Consider the following 24909-nt stretch of genomic DNA (forward strand, 5'->3'; position numbering starts at 1 on the left):
AGTCATGTTAATTCTAATACAGACATGTAAAATACATGAACATATATGTTTCATATGATATCTACATATAGAATTATATAGAATACTCATGAAAGCTACATGGATTTTATTTAAATTTATGTTGTTCATTTTTCTATTTATGAACACTGTTTTACATATGATCAAACATTTACTCTAGATTCAAACATAATCTAATATTTTCTGCCCAATTCTCTTTATAATCTTATTTCACCTGATACAACTAAGTTGGTAAATTATTATAGTGGTCAGGGATGTCAGGTGCAGTGACAAGAGGACTGTTAGTGCTCAAATGAAGATTAAGATAAATAACATTGCATGTTGCCCTGGAAAAACCTAAAATGACTTTATGTAGAACATGAAATCTGAGGATCCTTTTTCAAATCTAGATGCCCTTCTTTGTACCACATGCAAACCTGTAGCACATGTTTGCTTTTGAAGAATTAAAATAAAGGATAAAGAGAAAAAAAATCAATAGAAAGTTAGTGTGTTACATTGCCCTGGGGAATCTCTAATTTCTACTATGTAAAGAAGCAAAACATGTTCAGGGAAATGCTCTCAGATCACTTCTAGGTACAAGCTTGCATTTGAATCTTGATAGTTGTCTTTACAAACTAAAGTGTTAAACTGAGAGTGTTTGCCGATGAATATGTTGAAGGAAAAATATCAGTACTGAGGGGCAGGTTTACTTTCCCTTCCTTCTAGGCACTCAAATACAGTTTTTCACATGATGGAGAGTCAAAGAAGAGCAGCAATAACAGTCCCTGAATGAGCTTTGCCTAAAAAGGAAGAGGGGGAGACATCCTGCAAGAGTAAGAATTTCCAACCTGAAAGGTATTTACATGTCTCCCCGCTAGTTAAAATGCCCCATTTACCTCTGGTAGAGATGAAGAGACTTGGAAAGGAGCAGGAAAAGGGGAGTGAGAAAGTCAAATTCTACCTATAGTGCAATTCTACTCAGATCAGTCCAGTTTCACTAAAATGCATGTTTCTTAATAAGTGTAACACATCAGATATTTAAGTATAATACCACATCACACGTAAGGCTTGAAATAAAGAAAGTATCTTATATTGTAAATTAATTTAAATCAGTATCCAAAATTTTGTCTATTTGGAAAAATTATTTTGTAATCATGAGTCAACAATAAAGTTTTGAGATTATATAGACATTACAATGTAGTGAAAAAGTAGAAATGTTAGGCTTTTCATCTTGCAAGTAAAATCTCATTTTTTTTCTTGTGAAATTTATGATTTCCAGAAAAATGTTTATGAAAATAAAAATATAAACAGAACCATACAGAACTTAGTCAATATAATTTCATAACACACTTCAGGGAAAAACAGCCCCATGTAAAATCTCTGTGCTCTTAAAATGGATCATTAGCTCATTCATGAAATAACAGAATTTCAACCCATGAAAAAGATATACTCCATTAATCATTTCTATTTAAAATCTCCATATTCTTTACATTGTATAAGGGCAAGCAGTGAACACTTTCACAGGTGGAGGAAAGGCTATTTCTGGAGGGAAATGTGTAGAAAATATCTGCAAGTCGGATATGCAATGCTAGGTACCTGTGGTTTCAATTTTCATTTCCTTCTCACCTACAAGAAAGGAACAGCAGTTGCTGGAAGGCAAATTACTAGTTGAAGGTGAATCCATTCTGAGAGACAGTCATCTATCAATTAAGTATAAAGGTTTTGAAAGGCTGCTTTGGTTTGGCCTTATTCCAAAATATTTGAAGGGCATATACACCTTCTGAGTTAGCAGTTCTACAAGCAGATGGATATCAATCACTATGAGAAATGATAATAGTAAATGGACTATTCTTGTCAAGCTCAAAGACCAACAGAAATTTTCAAATCAAATACATAGATTTTTGCAAAACCAAAACCAAATGAACAACACAACAAAAACACAACCTGCTATTAAAAAAAAAAAAGAAAAAAAAAGAAGGAAAATATGTCTGGCATAATTTTACTAAAGCACAAACCTATTAATTATGAGAGTTCTACTATTTATGAGGCATGAGTGAAGACTTATGGAAAGAAAAACTACCACACTGTACTGAAGTGACTACTATAGTGCATATTTTTAAATGTTTTCACTAAAGCCATGCAAAGGGATAAACACAAAGTAGTCTTTGAATGAAATCTGTTCTTGTATATGTTATATAAGATTCAATAGTATATGAAGGTGTCACAGAGATAAAATGCAACATTGTAAGTGATTAAACACATGGGTTGGTAGTACTTCCAGGAATGAGGTTGGAGCACTGCACTGCAAATCAAGAAGGTACATTAAAGCATCATCCAGGTTGAAGACTGACACTCAGCAGTTACTGCCTGCTCTCAAAGCATAAGCAAGAATGAGTCAGCAATCAATAACAAAGAGAGTGGCAGAAAGATAGCCGATCACAAAGCATGTCTCCTTTCCAATGGAGACACTATAATACTTTCTCTAGGGGATTATTCTATCCAGTAACTAATAAACTTCATTTTCATAAGATGTGACCATGGTCCAAAATGTTATAATTAAGTTTAAATTCTATAAAATAACTGACCAGACAAGTGGGTGCTATTTTTTCATTTTCATTATTTAGACATTCTCAGCAGTTTAGAAGTCTACAAACTACAGCAGTTTATAAACTTAATAAGCAATGAAACCCTTGTTAAATCATTTATTAAGATATTTATGCTTCTTAACAAGGTTATAGAAGATTGAATAGAATTTCTCAAAAAATTCTAAAGTGTTTGTAGAATGATGTTAAATCAAAATTGTTTGCTTATAAACTCTAAAAGTGTAAAATATTGTGAGATAATTTCTTTTTTATTATTGTTAGATAAAAATTTTTAAATGAATTGCAGACAAAATTGTTATTAAACAAGCTTCAGTACTGAGCTCATTCTTTTAGTCACTGACTTGATCATCCTATCTCTCTCTCTCTCCCTTCTTGCCTCCCTCCCTCCTTCCTTTCTCTTTCTCTCATTTTGGAAATATTTTAAAACCCACTATTTTGAAAGTCTATTTTGGATTCTAAAACAAAACATCTTTCCAGGCAGGTAGAACACATTGTACCTCTTTTTCTTCTTCTGCTTCTTTTACTTCTCCTTTCTCTTCCTTCTAAAATGCTGATTGGTCACCTTGAACCAAACATCTGTTTAAGTGACTAGTGAATCCTTAATTCATGTATCACCAGTCTTATTAATTCTGTCAAGACTTTTTTTCCTGAGCATTTTAGTAATCCTCTTGCCTAAAGACAATCTCAAGGAATGGCTTTGTAGCATGCAAAGTCTGTATATTTCTGTGTTTTGATGAACTAGTTGAGAAAAACGGTTAAGCATTTATCAGTATGCACTCTCGTTATGCTTCATTGAAAATTCAAGCAAAAAGATTGCCTTATGGTCATAATGTGATATACTGAACAGCAATGCATTAAAGCATGTCATTTATAATTGCGTTTTACAGAAAAGATGTTTAAAACAAGCCAAAAAGATTCATTCATTCACTCTTCTAGAATTCTATCCCATTACATTCTTTCTTTTTTTTATTTCAGCACCTTCATAAAGATAAGAGGTTTTCTTAACTGGAAATAGTCTCTTACCAGCATAGTTACTGAGTCCCTTTCTCTTCTTTCTTCGCCAATACAACCAGATGCTAAAACCCATCAGAATCACCCAGCAGGCACCACCAATGCCAGCTATAAAGGCTGGTTGCTTCACAACATCAGTGATTTGCTCAGTTATACTGTTATTGTTTTCAGTAATGACAACTTCATTTCGTCCACCTATAGAAGAAACAATAGTTTTAGTAAATATTAATATAAAAACAAACACAGCAATACATATGATGCTCTAAAACTACACACAAAATAGAAAATTCATTTGAAAGCAAGTAATATTGGTTGTGCCCTAAACCTGTCACAATTATTGATAAGAATATTTTATGTTACAGAAGAATAATCAAATCATGAGCTTGAAATGTGACTAAAAACATTGCTAATCAGTAAAAAAAAACAATTAATTTAAACAAAACAAAACCCACATTGCTCTCTTATGGTTGGTTTACTATTATGAATAAATTCAGAACTGCTTCTCGATTTACCACCTTATAGATGAGTACTAAAATAATTACTAGGGGTTGAAATAATGGCAACTTTTCTTCAGTTATGTAAAGAGTCTTTAAATGTAGTCTCATACAATAAAAAATGCAGCTGCCACATTCAGCACAGGGTCTTTAAATTCTCTTTTCTTTATAGGATGGTCCAAATTCAAATGTTCATGATTCAAAAATATGGAACTTAATATTGTCTTTAATATCATACCAAAAAACTTATTTTGGTCAACTACTTATATTTTCAGGAATGTATAAAATCAATGCAATGCATAAAACAATGGCAATTATGTAAACATCCTTTCATAAAGATTAGTATTTATAATTAAAAAGTTATGAAAATATAAAACTTGTATATATTACCATAAAACATATGAAACTAACTTGAAAATCCACTTAAAAATTGAACTCAAAGGACAACTTGAAACTTAATTCTAAGGTCTGCATAATTAAAGCATACACTTAAACTTGGACTAAGATTATTCTAGAAGTAGTCATGTTTTTGATAAACTAGACCTCTCAGAGATAATTTTAAAAGTCTTAATCCACATTTTTAAATAGGCATAATCATAATATCATTGAAGAACAAATATGTAGGTACTTAACAGATTAAGAAGTTTAAACACGGAGAATTAAGTGATTTTTCTTTTTTAAGATTTTATTTTAATAGCTTTATTGGTGCATGATAAACATATAATAAGCTGACATATATAAAGAAGTAATTTAATTGTTTTGACATATGCATACTGGTGTGAAACCATTACTACTACAAGATAATGGGTATATATATCCTTTAGTCTCCAAAGTTTCCTCCTGCCCATTTATTATCCCTCCCTTCAACCCTTCAACCTCTCCATGCTAATTCCCAGGCAACAACTGATCTGTCACTGTAGATTATCTTTATTTCTTACATTTTTATATATATGGAATTATACAGTATGTACTCTGTATTATCTGGCTTTCACTCAGCACAATTGTTTTGAGATTCATCTATGTTGCTGTGTATAGATTATTCTTTTTTGTTACTAAGAGGTATTCCACTTGTGGTGTGTAAATACTACAACTTGGAATCAGATGTTCATATAAAGACTAATACATGAATATCCATAATAGCTTTGTTTGTGATAGCCTAAACTGATTCCAGTGTCAATACTATACCTTATTAGTGACTAATCAAGTACTATTTATAAGTAAATTATAATCCAAATATAAATGGCAAATTTTAGCATATCTCATCAAAGGAATGTGCAATTTTTATTAGTTATCATGGCACTGAAATATATTAGAAAGATCATGGACTTTGAGGCTCTGCATTTGAATACCATCTTTGCTACTTACTAGCTAAGTAAGCAGTGAGCTTATGCAGGGCACTTAAACTTTTTGAGAACCAGTTTTTGTTCATTGACAATAGTGCCTTCTATTTGTGAGGGATGTTTAGATGTACGTAAAAAGGTTAATAGAAACACAGTAGTTTGTGACTCAAAATTATGGCCTACTTAAAGTTAAGGTTTATTTTAAGAGCCACTCAGGTAACTTCAAGGACGTAAGTTATAAATTGTCTAGACATAAGAGTCCTGCAAACTCATTTACTGCAGTTTCTCTTTCGTTTCAAGTAAGAAAATCAACCCACATCACCCAGACTGCCTTATAGTTGAGTGTAACAAAGTGAATGAGTATTGGCCAACGGTACATGGGCACAAGTGATGCATGCTACCTTCAGACTTGACCCATATGTTGTGACAATTCTTAGGGGACACTGCCTCCCTAAGAGATGGTGGAGCCATTGACTGGAAAGACTAAAATTTACTGAATAACTGTATAAAAATCTGCTACCCCATTTTAGACTGGGTTATAAATAAGAAAGAAACTTGTCTTTTGTTAAGCCAATCAGAATGCAGGCTTCTTTGTTATTGCAGCTAGCCCTTTTTATATGTACTTATATTTTATTTCTAAAATGTCTTTTGAGTTTAATTTTTAAGACAAAATACAGATTCACTTATGTAGTTAGTAAACCTGATTCATTTTCCCAATCTATCTGCCCTTAATTGTTTTATATATAAACATAGTCAAAATGTATTTAAAATGAGTTCATATTTTTAATATGAGATATAGATATATCTCGTGATATTTTTAGCTACTAAAGAGAAAATAATACCTCACAGAACAGAGAGAAAAGAACATTTCTTCATTTGTATAAAAGGTTAATAAAATGTCATATTTAATATAGTGCAATATTTGTTACCACAGGTGTTTACTCTTCCTTTGCTGTCAGTTGCACTAATTAAAGCATAGACAAGATTGTTGTGTGTGACCTGTAATGCTCCATTGTTCTTGCAGACAAAAAATATGAAATATTATGTCTTTCTTCTATTGGAGAATAATGAAGAACAAAACTAATTTGTTTCACTAAAAATTAACTAGACACATCAGATTCAAGAGTACCTATTATTGTGAAAGTTTACAGCTGTTTCATATATTATTACCAACTGTGTAAGGTAAGTGTGAAATGAACAAATGATTAAAGAAATACTAGCTACATTATAAAGCACAATTACTAAAAATTTAAAAAAAATATATTTTATTGATTTTGTACAGAGAGGAAGGGAGAGAGATACAGAGTTAGAAACATCGATGAGAGAGAGAGTCATCGATCAGCTGCCTCTTGCACACCCCCTACTGGGGATATGCCCGCAACCAAGGTACATGCCCTTGACCGGAATCGAACCCAGGTCCTTTCAGTCCCCAAGCCGACGCTCTATCCATTGAGCCAAACCGGTTTCGGCAACAATTACTAAAAATTTTAAGTCAATGTCAATTTTTTATAAGGCATAGTATTGGATGCTTATGTATATAAATGCATTTGGTAGCATTTGTGTGTTTGTGAGTGCACCATAGTTATGGAACTATGGACACATGGATGTAAAAGTCATCTTACCAGTGAAAGCTACATAACAAAAGACCAATTTTACTTTTAAGCCTGTGTAAGGCTGTTTATTATGTTTACACAACATTTTAATTAATGGCCTCTTAATGGAACTTTCTGGAATGAATACTAAACTGAGAAGGAATAGATGAAACAGTACATGGTCTGGCATAAGACAAATCTAAATTTATCAGCTATAAATTACATCAAATGTCAATACATGACTTAATTAAAGCCAAGAGAAAATGAGTTAGGGCTTGAGTAACTTCAAGTGCTGTTTCCAGTGCTGCATGGACAATAGGGGAAGCATAAATTGAAACAGAACAGGAAGTTAGCCATCACTGAGTCACTTTTCAACCAAGGAATAACAGTTGTGCAGATAAGATTATCTGACAAGATGTTAAGGTAGCTATGCAACGGTAATTAAAGAAACAATTAAGGGCTTTTTTAGTACAACAGTAATTATTAAAAAGAAATAAGTCTTTTGGAGACAAAGAGCCTTTTCTGGGTTGAATTTTGCTTGCTGTGTGTGTGTGAATATATACATGTGCATGGATATTCATTTCAAGTGGGAAAATATTCCATTTTATGTGATTACAATTTGAATATTGCATATTCTACCTATTGAATGAGAGATAAAACTATCATTTAGATCGGAGATTGTTTTTATTTCATAGAAAGATTCTAAGACCATTGCATGATACACAAAACTATAAATTAAAAGGTACTCATTTTGTATTTAAAGACTTAGTCTTCTTAAAATAATATGAGTTAAGCAAAGCTTTCCCTTTGATTTAAAATAATCGTAATTCACTTTATTGTTTTCAATTCCTATACAATTGTTCATTTGTTAACTGTCATGACATGAACATGGTAAAATGATATTCTTGCAATTATTTACTTGCCTCCCAATGTTATAAATCCCTAAAATATTGGGGAGCAAACAGAGAGTAACTATAAAACAATAACAAAACCTTTCATGCTTGAAAATATTTATAACTAAAGATCATCCTATATAAAAAAGAGGTAATATGCAAATTGACCCTCATACCCTCACAAATGGCTGCCTATGACCAGGCTGGCAGGAGGTTTAGTGAGGGACAACCAAATGGCTGAACAGCAGGCTGCATGGGGTGACCAGGCTGGCAGGGGGAGGGCAGTTGGGGGTGACCAGGCCAGCAGGGGGGGCAGTTGGGATGACCAGGCCAGCAGGGGGGGCGGGGCAATAATGTAACTGTGTCTAGAACAAAATCACCACTGTTAGAAGATAACAAAATTTTGTAGTATGTCACCTGCAAAGTCCAGTGTACAGTAAAAAATTAGCGGGTATAGAAAAACAAGCAAAATATTGACACAATACTAGAAAAAGGAAACCTAAGGTCAAGAGAAAAATAAATTAGTAGACATATACTATTAGGTGATACAAATGTTGAAACTAGGGGGTAAGGACTTCAAAGTAGCTACTATAATATGTTCATGAACTTAATCCTATCTAATAAAGAGTGAATATGCAAATTGACCATCACACCATAAAAATGGCTTTGCCCACAGTGGAGGCAGGGATTCCATAACATAAGATGGCTGTGCAGAGGTGAGGATACAGTAACACAAGATGGCTGTGCCCACAATGAAGGCTGAATTCCCATAACGAGCCTTAACGAAAAATCATCAGGGACCTGAGGCTGCGCCCCCTGCATAGTGGATCTTGACAGGGGACCTCAAGCTGCACCCCCTGCCCTGGCACCAGGCCAGAGGACCTCAGGCTGCACACACACACACACACACACACCCCCACCTGGCAGGGCTTGACAGGGGACTTCAGGCCTTGTCCCCGCCCCTAGCACTGGGCAAGGGGACCTGAGGCCGCACCCCCCACCTGGTGGGACAAATCTTAGAGTAACCATTAAAAAAGAAGTATACTAGCCCAGCCTATGTGGCTCAATGGTTGAGCATCAACCTATGAGTCAGTACATGCTTGGGGTGTGGGCTCGATCCCCAGTAGGAGGTGTGCAAGAGGCAGCTGACCAATGATTCTATCAATGATTCTCTCTCATTACTGATGTTCCTATCTCTTTCTCTCTTCCTCTCTGAAATCAATCAAATATATATATATATATATATATATATATATATATATATATATATATATATTTTAAAAGAGTTATACTAGACATAAAATATAGTATAGAAAGGTTTTTAATTTATCCAAAAAAATAGTAAATTAGGTAAATAGGAATAAACTTAGAAAATTAATGAGATTGTAATATTAAGCCCCAAAGTATCAAATGAATTGCGTTAAAGCCATTCAGAGGCAATGATTACCATATTGGGTAAAAAAGAGAAACAGCTAACAATGTATATATATATTTTGAAAATATAATTATACCTTAAATACAGAGAAACAGAAGTTAAAATAAAAGGGATTGAAAAAACACAAACCAAGTAAACACTTAAAATATGATGTTGCTATCCTAATATCACATAAAGTAAATTTCAGACAAAAATCTTACTAGTAAATAAGTAAGACATTTCATAATGATAAAGGGTAAGTTCATTAATAAAATATAACAATCCTAAAATTCATTCACTTAAAACAGAATAACAAAATACATGAAATAATACCTTATAAACAGAAAGGAGGAATAAACAAGCTTACAATTATAATAAACTGCAAGACTCTTTTTTTATTAATTAAAAGAATAGACAGAAAAACATTAAGGACCTGAAAAAACACTACCAACTAATTTGACCTGACATTTATTTAACAACCTACTCTAAAAGGGAAAAATCCACATACTTTTCAAGTGCATAAGAAACGGTCCCTAAGAACAAATGCTGGGCCATTAAAATAAATCTTCATATTTAAAAAGCCATATTCTTACAATGTATATGCTCTGGTATTGGTGGAACTTAATTAGAAATTAGTAATTAAAAGCTACCTGAAAAATTCCAAAACATTAGAAAATTCAACAATAAGCTTCGAAATAACTTCTGTAAAAAAAAAAAACAACCAAAAATCCTTAGAGGAAATGGAAAACATTTTTTCAACTCTATACTAATATCAAAAGTTATGTTAAAAATTATTAAGTAATGTAAAATATCAAATTAAAAGTTTCAGCTGAAGAAGTGCTTATAGAGAAATTGATCACTTTTTTGGGAAATTTTATCACTTTCAATATTCGTATTAGAAATAATGTTCAAATAATTGGTATTAATTGGTATTAATTTCTATCTTAAGAAGCAACATAAAAGTAAGTAGAAGGAAAAAAATAGCAGAAATTTATTAATTAGAAAACAAATAAATAAAACAAAAAAGTCAAAAATTTATATTTTGAGTAACAAAATTGAAAAAACGTTGTCTAGGATTGTTAAAATAGGAGAGAGAAGGGAAGGATGGGGACAATAAGAAAGAAGATGAGAGAAAATATAAATATCCAGTATCCTATATAATAATGGCATAATATGCAAATTGTCCCCTCAACTGGGAGTTCATCTGGGAGTTCGACCAGGGGGCAGGGCAGGCCAGGGGAAGGGAGGGAGGCCCTGAGTGGTGGCAATGGCACCATCAGTGGCAGGCAACCAGAGAAAGGAGGGAGGCCCCTGCAGGCAACTGGCAGCTGCTAGGGACCCTATCAGTGCATGAATTTTGTGCACTGGGCTCTGGTATAAGAATAAAAGATGAGGCATTATTACACATCTTGCAAACATTACAATAAACAATTATAAGTAAGGATATATCTGTCATATATAGTAAAAGCCTAATATGCAAATTGTCCCCTCAACCAGGAGTTCAACCAGGGGGTGGGGCCAGGCGGCTAACCACCCAAGCCCTGCCCTGGCCCTGGCCAGCAGAGGCAGCAGCAGCAGGCAGTGGGGGAAGGGAGGCCCCAGCTGGCAGCTGGCAGCCACTAGGGACTCTCCCTGTGCATGAGTTTTGTGCACTGGGCCTCTAGTATATATATATATAAAAGCCTAAACAACCAGTCAACTGATTGACCTGTCACTATGATGCATACTGACCACTGGGGGCAGATGCTCAACACAGGATCTGCCCCCTGGTGGTCAGAGTGCTCCCACAGCGAGAGCACTGCTCAGCTGACTGACAGTCACCAGACGCCAGACTCACAGCTGGTAAGCCCCAAAGTGAAGCAAGCCTACTCAGTGGTGGTGGTGGCAGGCTCAATGGGGCCAGGATGAGTAGGAGTGGAGAGGTTCACTGCCATGGCTTTGGCTCCTCCCAGGCCACCTGTCACTTAGTGCACTACTACAACCCTTGGGGGATATTGGACTGCTGGTTTTGGCCAATATCCACAGTCCAGGAAGAGGGACGCCATGGATTCATGCACTAGACCTCTAGTTGAAAATAAACATATGTTAATCATTTTCAAAACTTAGATGGGTAAGATAGATTTATTGGTGAACAACCAATTAATTTACCACAACCAATTCAGAAAAAATAAAATTTCAAAATAAGTTTAAATTTATAAAAATATAGAAAAGCCCAGGGCAGATTGAATTGCTGAATTCTAGGAAGTATTTAAGAACGAAATAAGATTCCAAATCCTTAAAAAGAAGAAAAGAAAACTACCAATCATTATCCCTCATGACAGATACAAAATTCTTTATAAAATATTAGCAAATCAAATTAAGCAAATGAAATATCTGTAAAAAGCATAATATATCCTGACAAATTGGGATTAATCCAGAAAAGCAAAGTTTATCTTTGAAACCAGTCAATAGAATTGACCATAATAACACAAGTAAGGAGAAAGAAAACAGATGATTTTTCAAATATATACATAAGAAGTAGTTCATAACTATTAAAATAAATAAGTGAAGTTAATAAGGTGATAACAGAACAACATATGAAATTAAATTCATATACACTAAGTGGCCAGATTATTATGATCTCTGGATGCATAATAATCTGTCCACTCAGTGTATATCCTATGTAATAAAAGGCTAATATGAAAATTGTCCCCTCCAACAGCAGGCAGGCCATGTCCATGTCCATGGACCAACCACCCATGTCCCCTCTGCCTGGCTAGGCTGGCCAGACCTCACACATGCACAAATTCCATACACCAGGCCTCTAGTATATAAATTCATGCATGGGGGTATGTGTCCCTCAGCCTAGCCTTTACCCTCTCCTACCTGGGACCCCTTGATGGATGTCCAACTGCCTGTTTAGGCCCTATCCCAGCCCAGCCTTCACCCTCTCCAATCGGACATCCCTCTCACAATCCAGGATTGCTGGCTCCCAATCATTCTCCTGACTGCCTGATCGTCCCTAACTGCTTCTGCCTGCCAGCCTGATCACCCTCTAACCACTCCTCTTCCAGGCTGACCAATGCATAACTGCTCCCCTGCCAGCCTGTTTGCCCCTAACTGCCCTCCCCTGCTGGCCTGCTGCCCCCAACTGCTCCCCCCAACTGCTCTCCCCTGCAGGCCTGGTTCCCCCCAACTGTCCTCCCATGAAGGCCTGGTTGCCCCAAACTACCCTTCGCTAAAGGTCTGGTTGCCCCAAACTGCCCTCTCCTGCAGTCTTGGTCCCCACTAACCGCTGTACCCTGCAGACCTGATTTCCCACAACTGCCCTCCCCTGCCAGCAATCTTGTGGCAGCCATCTTTGACCACATGGGGACAGCCATCTTGAGTATTGGAGTGACCATCAATTTGTATATTAATCTTTTATTAGATAGGAAATATACACTGAGAGGCCAGATTATTATGCATTCAGAGATCTTAATGATCTGGCTACTCAGTGTATAATATAGAATAGTTGATAAAATTTTATGAACCCTCTTAGTATAAAAATCAAATATGCAGAATAAAAGTTTAACACAACCATACTTTGAAAATGACAAAATATTATTGAGAGAAATTAAAGGTAAATAATGGAGAGATACATCATATTTCTGGAGAGAATGACTCACTATTAAAATGCTTAATTTCTCAACAATAAAAAAATTAATCTCTTCAATTTGATGCATAGATTCACTGTGTTTTCAAGAAACATTCCAACAATATTTTGTAGAAATTAACAAGCTGCTTTGAAACAATTCTGCCAAAACAATTTTGCAGAAGAAAATAAGGGAGTATTCACATTATCTGATCTCATAACTTTCTATAAGCTACAGTAATCAAAACAGTGGTTTGGCAGATGGACAGACATATAATAACAAGGAACATCACAGGGAATCCAGTAATAGATCCAATACGGTTAACTGGGAAAAGGAAAGTTAATAAATGATGCCAATGCAATTTAATATACACTTGGAAATAAGTAAGCCTCAACCCTCAGACCACATGAATTATTTGAAGACAAATTACATTCTTAAGCATAAAAGTTAAAATTATAAAGCTCGTAGAAGAAAATATCTTCACTATCTAGGCAGGGCACAATTTCCTAGGAAGCAGTAAATATAAAAAAAAAATAGTTTGATAAACTGTAATGCACTAAATTTAAAAATTGCTCATAAAAAGATTATTAAGAAAATGAATAGAGAACAAGGAATTTGTATACAGAGTGGTTATAGAATTTCTTCTAATCAGTAGCAGGAGGCAAACAACATACTTTTAAAAAGTTAAAGATTTAAGATATTTTACCAAAAAAGTGAATGTCTAATATGTTCATGTAAACTTGCTCATCATCTTTACTCAGCAAATAAAATTGTAGTGAGTATTTTTACGCTCACAAGAATGACTAAAATTACAAACTGGCAACATCAAATGTCGGTAACATCAATATGGAAATATCCTATATAATAAAAACCTTATATGATGCCCTCATGCAATGTCTTCACAAGATGGCCACCACAGATGGCAGGCTAAGGAAAGCAGTTTTGGGTCATCAGGCCAGTAGGGGAGGTCAGTTGGGGGCAGCCAGGCCTGCAGAGGAGGACAGTTGGGGAGGGGAGCAGGCCAGCATGGGAGGGCAGTTGGTGGGGAGAGCAAGCCAACATGGAGGGCAGTTGGGGGTGAGATCAGGCTGGCAGGGGATGGCAGTTGGGGGCAACCAGGCTGGCAGGGGAGGGCAGTTGTGGGCTATCAAGTTGGCAGGGGAGGACAGTTGGGGGCGATCAGGCCAGCAGGGGAGTAGATAAGTGTCAATCAGGCTGGCAACCAAGCAGGCGAGCAGTTAGGAGCCAGCATTCTTAGGTTGTGAGAGGGATGTCTGACTGCTGGTTTAGGCCTGATCCCTGTGAGAGTTGGATATCACCCAAGGGGTCCCAGATTAAAGAGAGTGCAAGCTGGGATGAGAGACAACCCCCCTCACCCCCGCATGCACAAATTTTGAGCACCAGGCTTCTAGTTGGAAATAATATTATTTGCTAGAGATCCTATTAAAGTATACAATTTGGAAAAAAAACATGTAAAGTCTTTATGAAAATCAAAGTATATCAATCCTTTTACCTACATATTCAACTTCTAGTTATTTCTTTCAAATATATGTTCTCAATGTGACTTATACAAGAATATTCATTCTCTGAAGGATAAACAAATAACATATGATATATTCTCATAAATTAATACTGCTCAGAATTATTAATTGCTCTCTCTCTCTATATATATATACACACAAACAAAAACAAACAAACAAACAAACAAAAAGACATTATGTTTAGTGAAAGAAGCCAGATGCAAAATATTATGTTCTGTACCATTCCATTTATATGTATTTTAAGAACAGGCAAACATAATCCATAGTGATTGGGAACAATTTTCTATAATAATGATAGTAGACTTAATAGGGATTTCTTCTTCAGGATAGTATATATAGATTATAAAGTTTCTTTGGGCCTGTTTCTGATTAAATTTTGACCTTTGTTGTTGTTGTTGTTTTTGGCTAAGAAAAAGCACATAGATTTGAAGTATAATACACTTCCTTGCATAATTCCCTCATTTCCTATTATATTTCACTAGAGGTCCACTGCATGGATTTGTGTACCTGTGGGGTCCCTGGCCTGTGACCTCTTGCAATTTGGGACCCCTCGGCATACATTGCAGTGCATTAAGCTGCAGATAGCTTGAGAGGAACATGAGCCCAGGGTGGGCACCATGCTATTCTCACTCATTCCAGTCCTGCTGTGCCTGCTGCTGCTCAGAAGTGCTGTTGCAGAGGCGGGAGGGACTCACATCACCGCAGCTGCACTCGCCAGCCAGCTGTGAGCCCAGCGTCTGGTACCCTTCAATTGGTCAGATGAGTGGCACTTCTGCTGTAGGGAATGCACGACCCCCTGGTGGTCAGTGCATGTGATAGTGACCGGTTGAATAGTCGACCAGTTGCTTAGGGTTTATGTATATATATATATAGATTGGTATCAACATTACTAGTAAAACTATTGATTAAACATAATTTTCAAATAACCTTTCAGTAGTTAAACTCAGTAATTATAATTTTAAGAAGTTTATGGGAGTCTTAACAGCATGAGCAATTGCTAATCATTTTTGTAAGCAACTCTAGTCAGCTAACCTGTTTACCTGTATGATGTGTTTACCCATTCATTCATTACTGCATATCCACTGTCATGATGGAGATTCAAAAATTATCTATATGCCACCAGCTAACTTATTATGCACAGACAACATAGTTTGGTACTCACCGATTATTATTGGTTGTGGTTCACTTTTTACTCCAACCCCTGCACTGGTACTTGCTGCAACCTCTACCCGATATTGAATACCTGGGAATAATCCACCAATTATTACAGACCGAATGGCTGCATCCACACTTTTGTTGATATGAAATCGTGTTTCATTTCCCAGACACCAGATCTATAGAAATGTAAAGTGAATAACAAAACAAAAAAAGTAGGATTATCCTTTCTCATAATTAGATCAATATAATAGATCAAATACAATATATTTATCAATAGTAGTGATCAACTACTTCCTAGGCTTATAGAAGTATTTGTTATTGACATTTTTAAAGCATAATTTCTGCAGTGTGTGTGTGTGCGTGTGTGTGTGTGTGTGTGTGTGTGTGAATTAAGGAAAGAACAATAAGGAAAGCTGAAACTATGCCATATTCCTTTATATCTAATAATCAACACTGAATGCTCATAACACAGTAAGTCACTTAACGCCTGTAAACAGTGGTCCCTGGTTGAAAACAGCATTTGCATAAGGATTAAAACATAAATTCCTCTTCTTAATTTACTTTTCAAGATTTATTATACATATAATCTATTAAAATATGATTGTAACTTGTAATATTCAAAGTACATAGGTGTACATCTAAGTAATTTATATTTCATTTAAGAAAATATTAACTTACATAGAAGTAGCTAACAAGATTAATTGACTTAAGTTATAGGTATTGACTGAGATAAAATTAAAGTGAATACTTACATTGATAGTAATTAATCTTAATATTGATCAATATATCCACACGCAAGTACATATGCATGAGAACAAAGTGTTGGGAAGTTTTTAAATACTAATGTGATGAAAGTTGGATTTTTACTTCTAGTAATAATAAAATTTTAAGGCATACATTCTTCTGGGATATGGAAATCTGTTACTGTGAAAAGTGTTATAAAAAGAAATGTGCTCTCTCTATATATTTGTATTCTTATTTTATAGTATTTTACAATCTAGATACATAAAGAACATAAAGGGTTTATTTCTGGCATAGGTAAACTTCCTGAAGCTAATTCTTTAAAACAATATTTGTGAATTGTATATTTCTTTGATTTACACTATGATACCTGTGTTACTTTGGAGGAATATTTAGTCCTGACCTAAATATATATTGTTACCAAAATATGGCAATCTCATATAATTGAGAAAGCTTATAATTTGTGACAAAATTTGTCATGTAAAAAAATTAATTTTTAAGTAGATGGAAGTTTAGGATATTTAGTCTCAGGTTAAGCAATAGTAAAATGATAACCTTATTAAAACTCACAAACACACACACACCATAGCAGATTATTGTTGCTCTTAAAACAATGTGTCTTAAAACTGAAAAATCTTTAAAATCTATATAATTTTTCTGTTTTAAGTCACGCCCTCATATTTCTCATACCCATGTTTCTATAATCTGATGGGAATAATTTTAAGTGCTTATGCACATTTTCCCCACTTGTTTCAGTAAGCTAACCATACATTTTAAAAATTATATTTTAAGTTTATCATTTTTCTTAGAAATAACATAATTCAATCTGTAATGTTTTGTGTGAAATAATTCAGCTTAATTTCACATACCATACATTAATTTCTGGGGCCAAGTAGGGTGTGTTGTTTTCCATCTAATAGAACTGTCTAGTTATTGTTCTCAGAATTATGAAAATATTTACTAGTAAAAAATTATAGTTTTAAATTTTTGCAAGTTTTAATGAGGTTTAATGTGGTCTAATTACATCATCTAATCAGAATCTTATTTTGCAGTTATATATCTTGTGTTTATAAAAATCAAATGATGATGAAGAAACAATAGATATATACTGTTTCTTTTTGTAAATAAATCTTTATTGTTCAGATTATTACAGATGTTCCTCTTTTTTCCCCTGTAGCTCCCCTCAACCTGGTTCACACCCCACCCCATGCTATTATCGTCCGCCACTGTCCTCATCCATAGGTGTAAGACTTTTGTCCAATCTCTTCCTGCACCCCCTACACCCCTGCACCCTGAGAATTGTCAGTCCACTCCATTTCTATGCCCCTGATTCTATTATATTCACCAGCTTACTCTGTTCATCAGATTATTTTTATTCACTTGATTTTTAGATTCACCTTTTGTTAGATATGTACTTGATGTCACTTTGTTGTTCATAATTTTTATCTTTTCCCTTTTATTATTCTTCCTCTTCTTAAAGAATACCCTTCAGCATTTCATATAATACTGGTTTGGTGGTGATGAACTCCTTTAGCTTTTTCTTGTTGGTGAAGCTCTTTATCTGGCCTTCAATTAATAATGATAGCTTTGCTGAGTAGACTAATCTTAGTTGTAAGTTCTTGCTAGTCATCATTTTGAATATTTCTTGCCACTCATAATTTCAGAGAAATCAGCTGATCACCCCCAACTGAGAAATCAGCTATCAGTCATATGGGTACTCCCTTATAGGTAACTAACTGTTTTTCTCTTGCTGTTTTTAAGATTCTCTCTTTACCTTTTGTTCTTGGCATTTTAATTATGGTGTGTCTTGGTGTGGCCCTCTTTAGATTCCTCTTCTTTGGGGTTCTGTGCTCTTTCTGGACTTGTAAGTCCATTTGTTTCACCAGGTAGGGAAAGTTTTCTGTGATTATTTCTTCAAACAGGTTTTCAAAATCTTGCTTTTTCTCTTCTTCTGGCACCCCATAATTCAGAAGTTGGTATGCTTGAAGTTGTGCCAGAGGCTCCTATCTTCATATATTTGGATTCTTTTTTCTTTTTGCTCTTCCAGTTGGGTATTTTTTGCTACCTTGTATTTCAAATTGTTGACTTGATTCTTGAAATTCTCTAGTCTACTGTTGAATTTTTGTATATTTTTTCTTTATTTCAGTCAGTCTATGCTTAATTTCTGACTGGTCCTTTTCCTTTTTTTTTTTTTTTTTTTTTTTTTGGCATTCTCACTAATATCCTTGAAGGTCTCACTAAGTTCCTCAGAGGTTTCTAGAAGATTCTTGAGTAACCTTATAATTATGGCTTAGAACTCTATATCAGTAACTTTCTTTCCTCCATTTCTTTCATTTGTGACATGTTTCTTTGTCTCCTCATTTTGGCTTTTTTCCTGTGTTGATAGAGTGGCCTTCTGTGCTAAGTGTCCTATAGTACCCAGTAGGTCAGCCTTCACCATCACCTGAGGTGAACACTCTCGGTGCATCCATTTGTGAGCTGTGTGCACAGTCTTGTTGTAGTTAAGCCTTGATTGTTGTTGGTATCACTGGGAGGAATTGATCTCCAAGCCAATTGGCTGTGAGGATCAGTTGTATGTATGATGGGAGAACTTATGTGCTGGAGACAACCTTATGGGGCAAGACTTGCTTCAGTGGGGCTTTGGTGCTCACTGAGTCTGCCTCTTGAGTGTGTCTCTTATAGATGTGAAGATTTGTAATCTGACATTGTCTCACGCTGACACTGGGTACACTGGCTCTTGGATCTCCAAGGAGATGCAAGGTCAGCCACTACCTAAGACCACCCAGCAGGGGCTACAGAGAAATCTGCAGATTCTTCTTCTTTGTTTGGGGTTTGGAAGTGCCCTGATGATGTGAAGCAAGGCAGGCTACTGCAACCAAGAGCCTTAGCCCTTCTTTTGGATGCTTTTGAGCTCTCTGACCCCTGCAGTTTGGTAGGTTCGACTGCGAAAGGCCAGCCCATTCATATGCAAAATCCACTGTGCATAGCTTGGCTGGGGTTGTAAATTGGTGAGGCAAGGTGTCAGAGAATCACCAGAGCAGAGCAAACAGCAATGGCTGCTAGTCAGCCATTTCCACATCTCCAAGTCTCCACATCTCTGTGTTTCCATGTCTCTGAGTCTCTGTGTCCCACACCACCACACAGGAATTATGATCGCTAAGGGCACCTGTCAGAGAAAGCTGCCCTTGAATTCCAGCTTGGTGTCAGACTCCAGTTTCTCCCAGTATGAATCTGGGTCCCCAGCATCTAGCCCAGAACTGGAGTTCAGAGTGATTGGGAGCTTGTATCTTCCTCCCAATTGAAAACAACAACAGTGCACCCAGTTGTGAGCCTGTTTTGCACATTCCTCAAGTACCTCCACACTGCTGCACTTCCTACCAGTCTCAATGTGCTTTTCTCTTCCCTTCTAGTTGTAGAATTCCCCTCAGCCAGTTTTCCTGTGGTTCCAGATGATAGTTGCTTTCTCATTTAGTTGTAGTTTTGGTGTGGTTGTGAGAGGCAGCAAGTATAGGTGTTTACCTATGGTGCCATCTTGATTCTCCCCCCTATACTGTTTCTAAATAGTAACAAGTTCAACTGAAAATTTAGATAATCAGCCATTTTTTGGTAACCCAGTTTTTTCAAAATGTATTTAATGGCTTCCATTTTTGAATGAAATATTTTGGAAAATTTCAGTACATTGATAAAAGCAGATAAAAGCAGATAAAATCAGAATGGGAGTTACCAACCCTCCCATTCACACCTCATGACTCTAAACCCTGGAAGCATCTTTTTCTGAGAACACAAGTTAAAAATGCTGCTATGTGTTGCACAGCAATCTAATCAGAAACACACACATACACACACACACACACACACACACACACACACACACACACACAGAAAAAAAAAAAAGAAAAAAAAGAAAAAAAAAACCCTCTCCACAATTATGGTTTACTTGTGCAACTGAGTTTGTATTATCTGTGACCTTCGGCTTATCCTTTTGTGTGTGTGTGTTTTTTTTAACTGTCACACAAATATGTAAATATTATTTTATACTCAAATTCAAAAAGAGGGACACTGGAGATGTGCCTCATTCTTGCGATCTGGAGACTTCCCTGGGAGCCTGCTCTGTGAACCTTCCTTCTTCACACAGGCCCTACCTTGTACTCTTGGATGATTCCATTCTGATGATCTGGAGGAGGAGGGTCCCAGGAAACACTAATACTTGTGATGTTGTGGCTTCCGACTGTCAGCACAGTGACAGACTGTGGGGGAGCGCTTGGGGCTGTAGAAGAAGCAATTAGAATAAACACAAACTGTAAGTCTTGGTGTGCATTAATGGTGTTTGCAGAATACAAATATGAGGACAAGAAGCAGAAGATTCTGGTTTCCAGTATTCTAACTGCATATGATATTCAAGAGTGACAGTTTTTATAAAAATCTTTTAAATATAACAGATGGATTTAGAGTAAATACAATAGCTGTAGTACTATATACTAAACAATAAATTTAACACCTAACATTATGATGAATAATTTTTATATACCTAGCACAGAGCTAAGTGTCAGTTTTAATTATCACAATAACCAGGTAAAAACAAGGTAGAATTTGAACACAGGTATGTCTAATTATAGAATTTGATCTAACATTTGATTAATCATTACCTCTAAGTGATGGCATTATTGACAATCTATTTATTTTAGTTTTATTAATAAAAACAGAGATACAGCTATAAATTTCACCAACAAATGAAAAATTCTTGTGTTTTCATATTGGGGAAAATAATTTACTGCTCTAAATTGACTCATAATTTAAGATTTCAGACTTATTTTATACTGGTGGGCAAGGAACTCTGAAGATAGAAATGAAAACAGTTCATGTTGGGTCAAATGTCTCATGGACACATTTTAACTTCTTACACATTTGCTTCCTTTATGGTTTCTCCTGTAATCCCACTGAAAAAAGGTGAGTGAGAAGAATTTCCCGATTTTATACTACAGTGCCTCCCATACAGTGTATCTGAGAGCTAACAAATTCTAATTCTGATGGAAAGCATGAATTCTCAGTGAACCTCTGAGTTTAAACCAAAGGAGAAAAATCAATATCAAAATCCTTACAGTTAAAACAAAATTCAAAGAATTATTATATAAAAGGACATATGCTTGCATAAGTCTACATGATTTAGCCCTTTGAAAATATATGCAATTGAATTGTAAAATACATTTTAAAGCCTGTCTATAAAGTCTCCCATGTTTGGTAAATTTTGGTCATATTTGCATTCAGATGCAGGGCATACACATACCACAATACCACCCTTTATTCTTCTTCTATGTGACAATATTGCTCCAAAATGTGGCACTATGACATACATCCCACCACTGTCTACCAGTTTTGTAGTTATTAAGTAGGTAGTATTGAAAAATAACTTATGAGAGCTAGTTTTTCATTGGCCTTTCTGCTGGTTTGGAGAGAACACCACGCATGCTTCTTTACAGGTAAATTATTCCTGTGCCCAGCTTCTCTCTATGGATATGAAAGAACCTAAATCACCACTCATCATTCCCAGGCACAGGCCAGCTGAGCTCCATTTGTTACTTTCACAAGGTCTCAGAAATCAGAGATGAACATATTGCAATAGGTGACAAATGTCTAATCCAGGGGAAAAGTCTAAGTGAGTGGAATTGATTTTGGAAGTATACCAGTACTTCAATGTAGGATTCTGTAGTGAATTATCCCACTTGGTAGTACTACACCTATTCAACCTAAAATAAAATGTAATGGTGATGACTCTAATATTAATTTTTAGTATTTTTTTCTTTACATATCCTAAACATATATTAGTGATGCCTTAAAAACCTAGACTTCTGCCAGTCAATGTATCACACTGTAAACCAATGTTAAGATAACATTTTCATGTGGTGCTTATTATAAGACATGCATACTTGAAAAGCTCTTTAGTCAAATGAGCATTTACACATTAGCATGAACAACCGATATGCATTTTCTCAAATTTAGTATATTAATTTATATAAAGTATGTTTAGAAAAAAAGGGGGAGCTTTTTTTTTTTTTTAATGGAGCCTATACATAAAATTAGTACAAAAACAAAAAAAGGAGAAAATTTATTTTACTTGGCATCTGACATTTTTTTACTTTTATGATAGAATTTATTATAGGCCTGTAGTTAAGTAAAGAAGACACTTCCCTGTTTCCCTGAAAATAAGACAGTGTCTTATATTAATTTTTGCTCCCAAAGATGCGCTAGATCTTATTTTCAGGGGAAGTCTTATCTTTCCATGCGCTGGGTCTTATTTTAGGAGGATGTCTTATTTTCGGGGAAACACGATAGTAAATTGACTGGTTGAGCCTACATTTATTTCATGTCTCTCACAAATTGACTTTAAAGTACAGGAAGAAAAGTTCAGGGAAGACAGAAAAAAACTCCAAGGAGAAAACTATTGTAAACATGCAGACTTCTGAATTAGAAATTATGAGTCAGATCAGCAGAGGCCATGGGGAAGAAAACTTCAAGAAGAAAATGTCATTCTTTACTGAACCAACAAAAGAGGCATGACAATGAACAGCCTGTGCTCTTGAGTTTCTAGTAGCCTGTTTTGATGAAGCCAACTGAGCCTAATCCATGGGGGGAAAAATTGCAATCAAGTTCCAATGTACTGACAAAGAAGATTGGGACAAATGTTTATAAATTATTTGAATGTCTTCTTCTTCTTCTTCTTCTTCTTCTTCTTCTTCTTCTTCTTCTTCTTCTTCTTCTTCTTCTTCTTCTCCTCCTCCTCCTCCTCCTCCTCCTCCTCCTCCTCCTCCTCCTCCTCCTCCTTCTCCTTCTCCTTCTCCTTCTCCTTCTCCTTCTTCTCCTTCTCCTTCTTCTCCTCCTTCTTCTCCTTCTTCTCCTTCTTCTTCTTTTGAGTTGTCAAATTTTATGGGATTCTCAGAACAAAAAGAGAAAAATAGCACTTCCTGGATTCACTTTTAGAGTCTCTCTCTTGCAATTCTTCTAAGAAAGATGATAAACTAGAACTTCAACAGAAATTGGTTTCATTATGGTCTAAGATAGGTTCATGTTAGGAATCTGAATACTGACCTTCTTCGGTAGTACGAACTGTTTTGGATTCACTATCCATTCCTTGGAACTCATTAAAGTAAGGTCGTACTTTAATTTCGTAAGTCACCCCCTTTTTGAGATTGACTAGGACAGCATTTCGCTCATTTGCAACTTTAGCATCTAAATTCTGCCATGTTGGTGTGGCCTGCAGGCCTGAGGTCTGGCGATACATCACACGGTAACCTTGAATAAACTGAGGCTGCCGGTCCACCTGAAAAACAAAGCAAAAAGCTTTTGAAACCAAAGGGAGATATTTTAGACATCACAGTGGCTTGATCCTCATTTCTCTTGTCCCTGTTTCTGTCTTCATCAAATATCATCAGAGGATGCCACAGATTTCTAACTTATATCCCAGCATCTTATACCCTCTTCTACATCTGACTTCACATTGTTCCTAAGTTATTATTTAAAAAATGAAGAGTGGAACAACTCTCTATCCTGTTTAAAATACTTCATCGTTCTTATCTGTTTGTTCTTTTACTATATTCAAGAATTCCTGCTTTTGTGGTTGCAAATACAGTGTGGTGTTTGTTAGTGATTTCCATTCTCATCTCTTGTCCATTCACTAAGACCTTCGCTCAATCAAAAACAATTTTTGAGTTCCTACTAATAAGCACCAGGAATTTTGCTTAAATGTAGGGACTTGTATGCATGCCTATAAGCCTAACCAATGGACAGAGACACCGGGTGTAAGGGCATGAGTGGGGGGTAGGGGGAATGGAGGGATAAAGACACATATGTAATACCTTAATTAATAAAGAAAAAAATATTAAAATGTAGGGATAAAATTAAAAGAAAATAAGTCAGTCCTTGCCTTCATAGTGCTTAGAGCCCAAGTGGAAGATGGGAATTGTCTAATGATCACCCAAACAATGTCGTCATAGTAATAACAAATAGACATAAACAAATGCTATCATTGAGATGTACAAGGGGCTAAGAAAGCCTGGAGTGGAGAAGAATTTGGCTGGATCAGGAAGAGAAGATAAAGTTTCCCTGAAGGAGTGCTGAGACCTATAAGGACAGTGGAATCTATCCAGTGGAAGAGCAGGACCACATGTGTCCAATTCCTGTTGATGGGGAAGCATGTGAAAGTCCAAAAGTTGTGGAGCTAGATCACGATTTAAATGGATTAAACAGTTTATAACCCTCAACAGATATTAAAGACTTTTATTAATTTACCAATAGTCCCACTACTGGCACAATTTAACAACTTTCTTGATCCTTTCATTCATTTAAGGAAGAGGATAAACAGCTGTTCTTGAAAATCTGAGATTTTAAATCTCAAAACTGATATCAAATAGAAATTTTAAAAATTAGTTCACTTATAATAATTACATAAAACCAAATACATAAAAATGTAAGCTAAAAATGAAACCTGTTCTCTTTATACATTTATGAAACAATATT

The 24909-nt window shown here is 35.5% G+C and overlaps 1 protein-coding gene across 17 annotated transcripts in view; it reads right to left on the reverse strand.

The window, feature by feature from the left end:
- The window catches only part of ROBO2 (roundabout guidance receptor 2), a 655712-nt gene that overhangs the window by 63416 nt on the left and 567387 nt on the right, over positions 1–24909 (reverse strand). For all 17 annotated transcript variants that reach the window (XM_084875913.1, XM_084875907.1, XM_084875905.1 and 14 more), the window contains 4 exons: positions 23482–23713; positions 20541–20665; positions 15662–15833; positions 3624–3806 (listed from right to left, as the gene is read on the reverse strand). In XM_084875913.1, coding sequence (XP_084732039.1) covers positions 3624–3806; positions 15662–15833; positions 20541–20665; positions 23482–23713 — 712 coding nt within the window. The remainder of the gene's footprint in view (positions 1–3623; positions 3807–15661; positions 15834–20540; positions 20666–23481; positions 23714–24909) is intronic.

This window comes from Pipistrellus hanaki (assembly GCF_964339955.1).
Source record: "Pipistrellus hanaki genome assembly, chromosome: 2".
Classification (NCBI taxonomy): domain Eukaryota; kingdom Metazoa; phylum Chordata; class Mammalia; order Chiroptera; family Vespertilionidae; genus Pipistrellus; species Pipistrellus hanaki.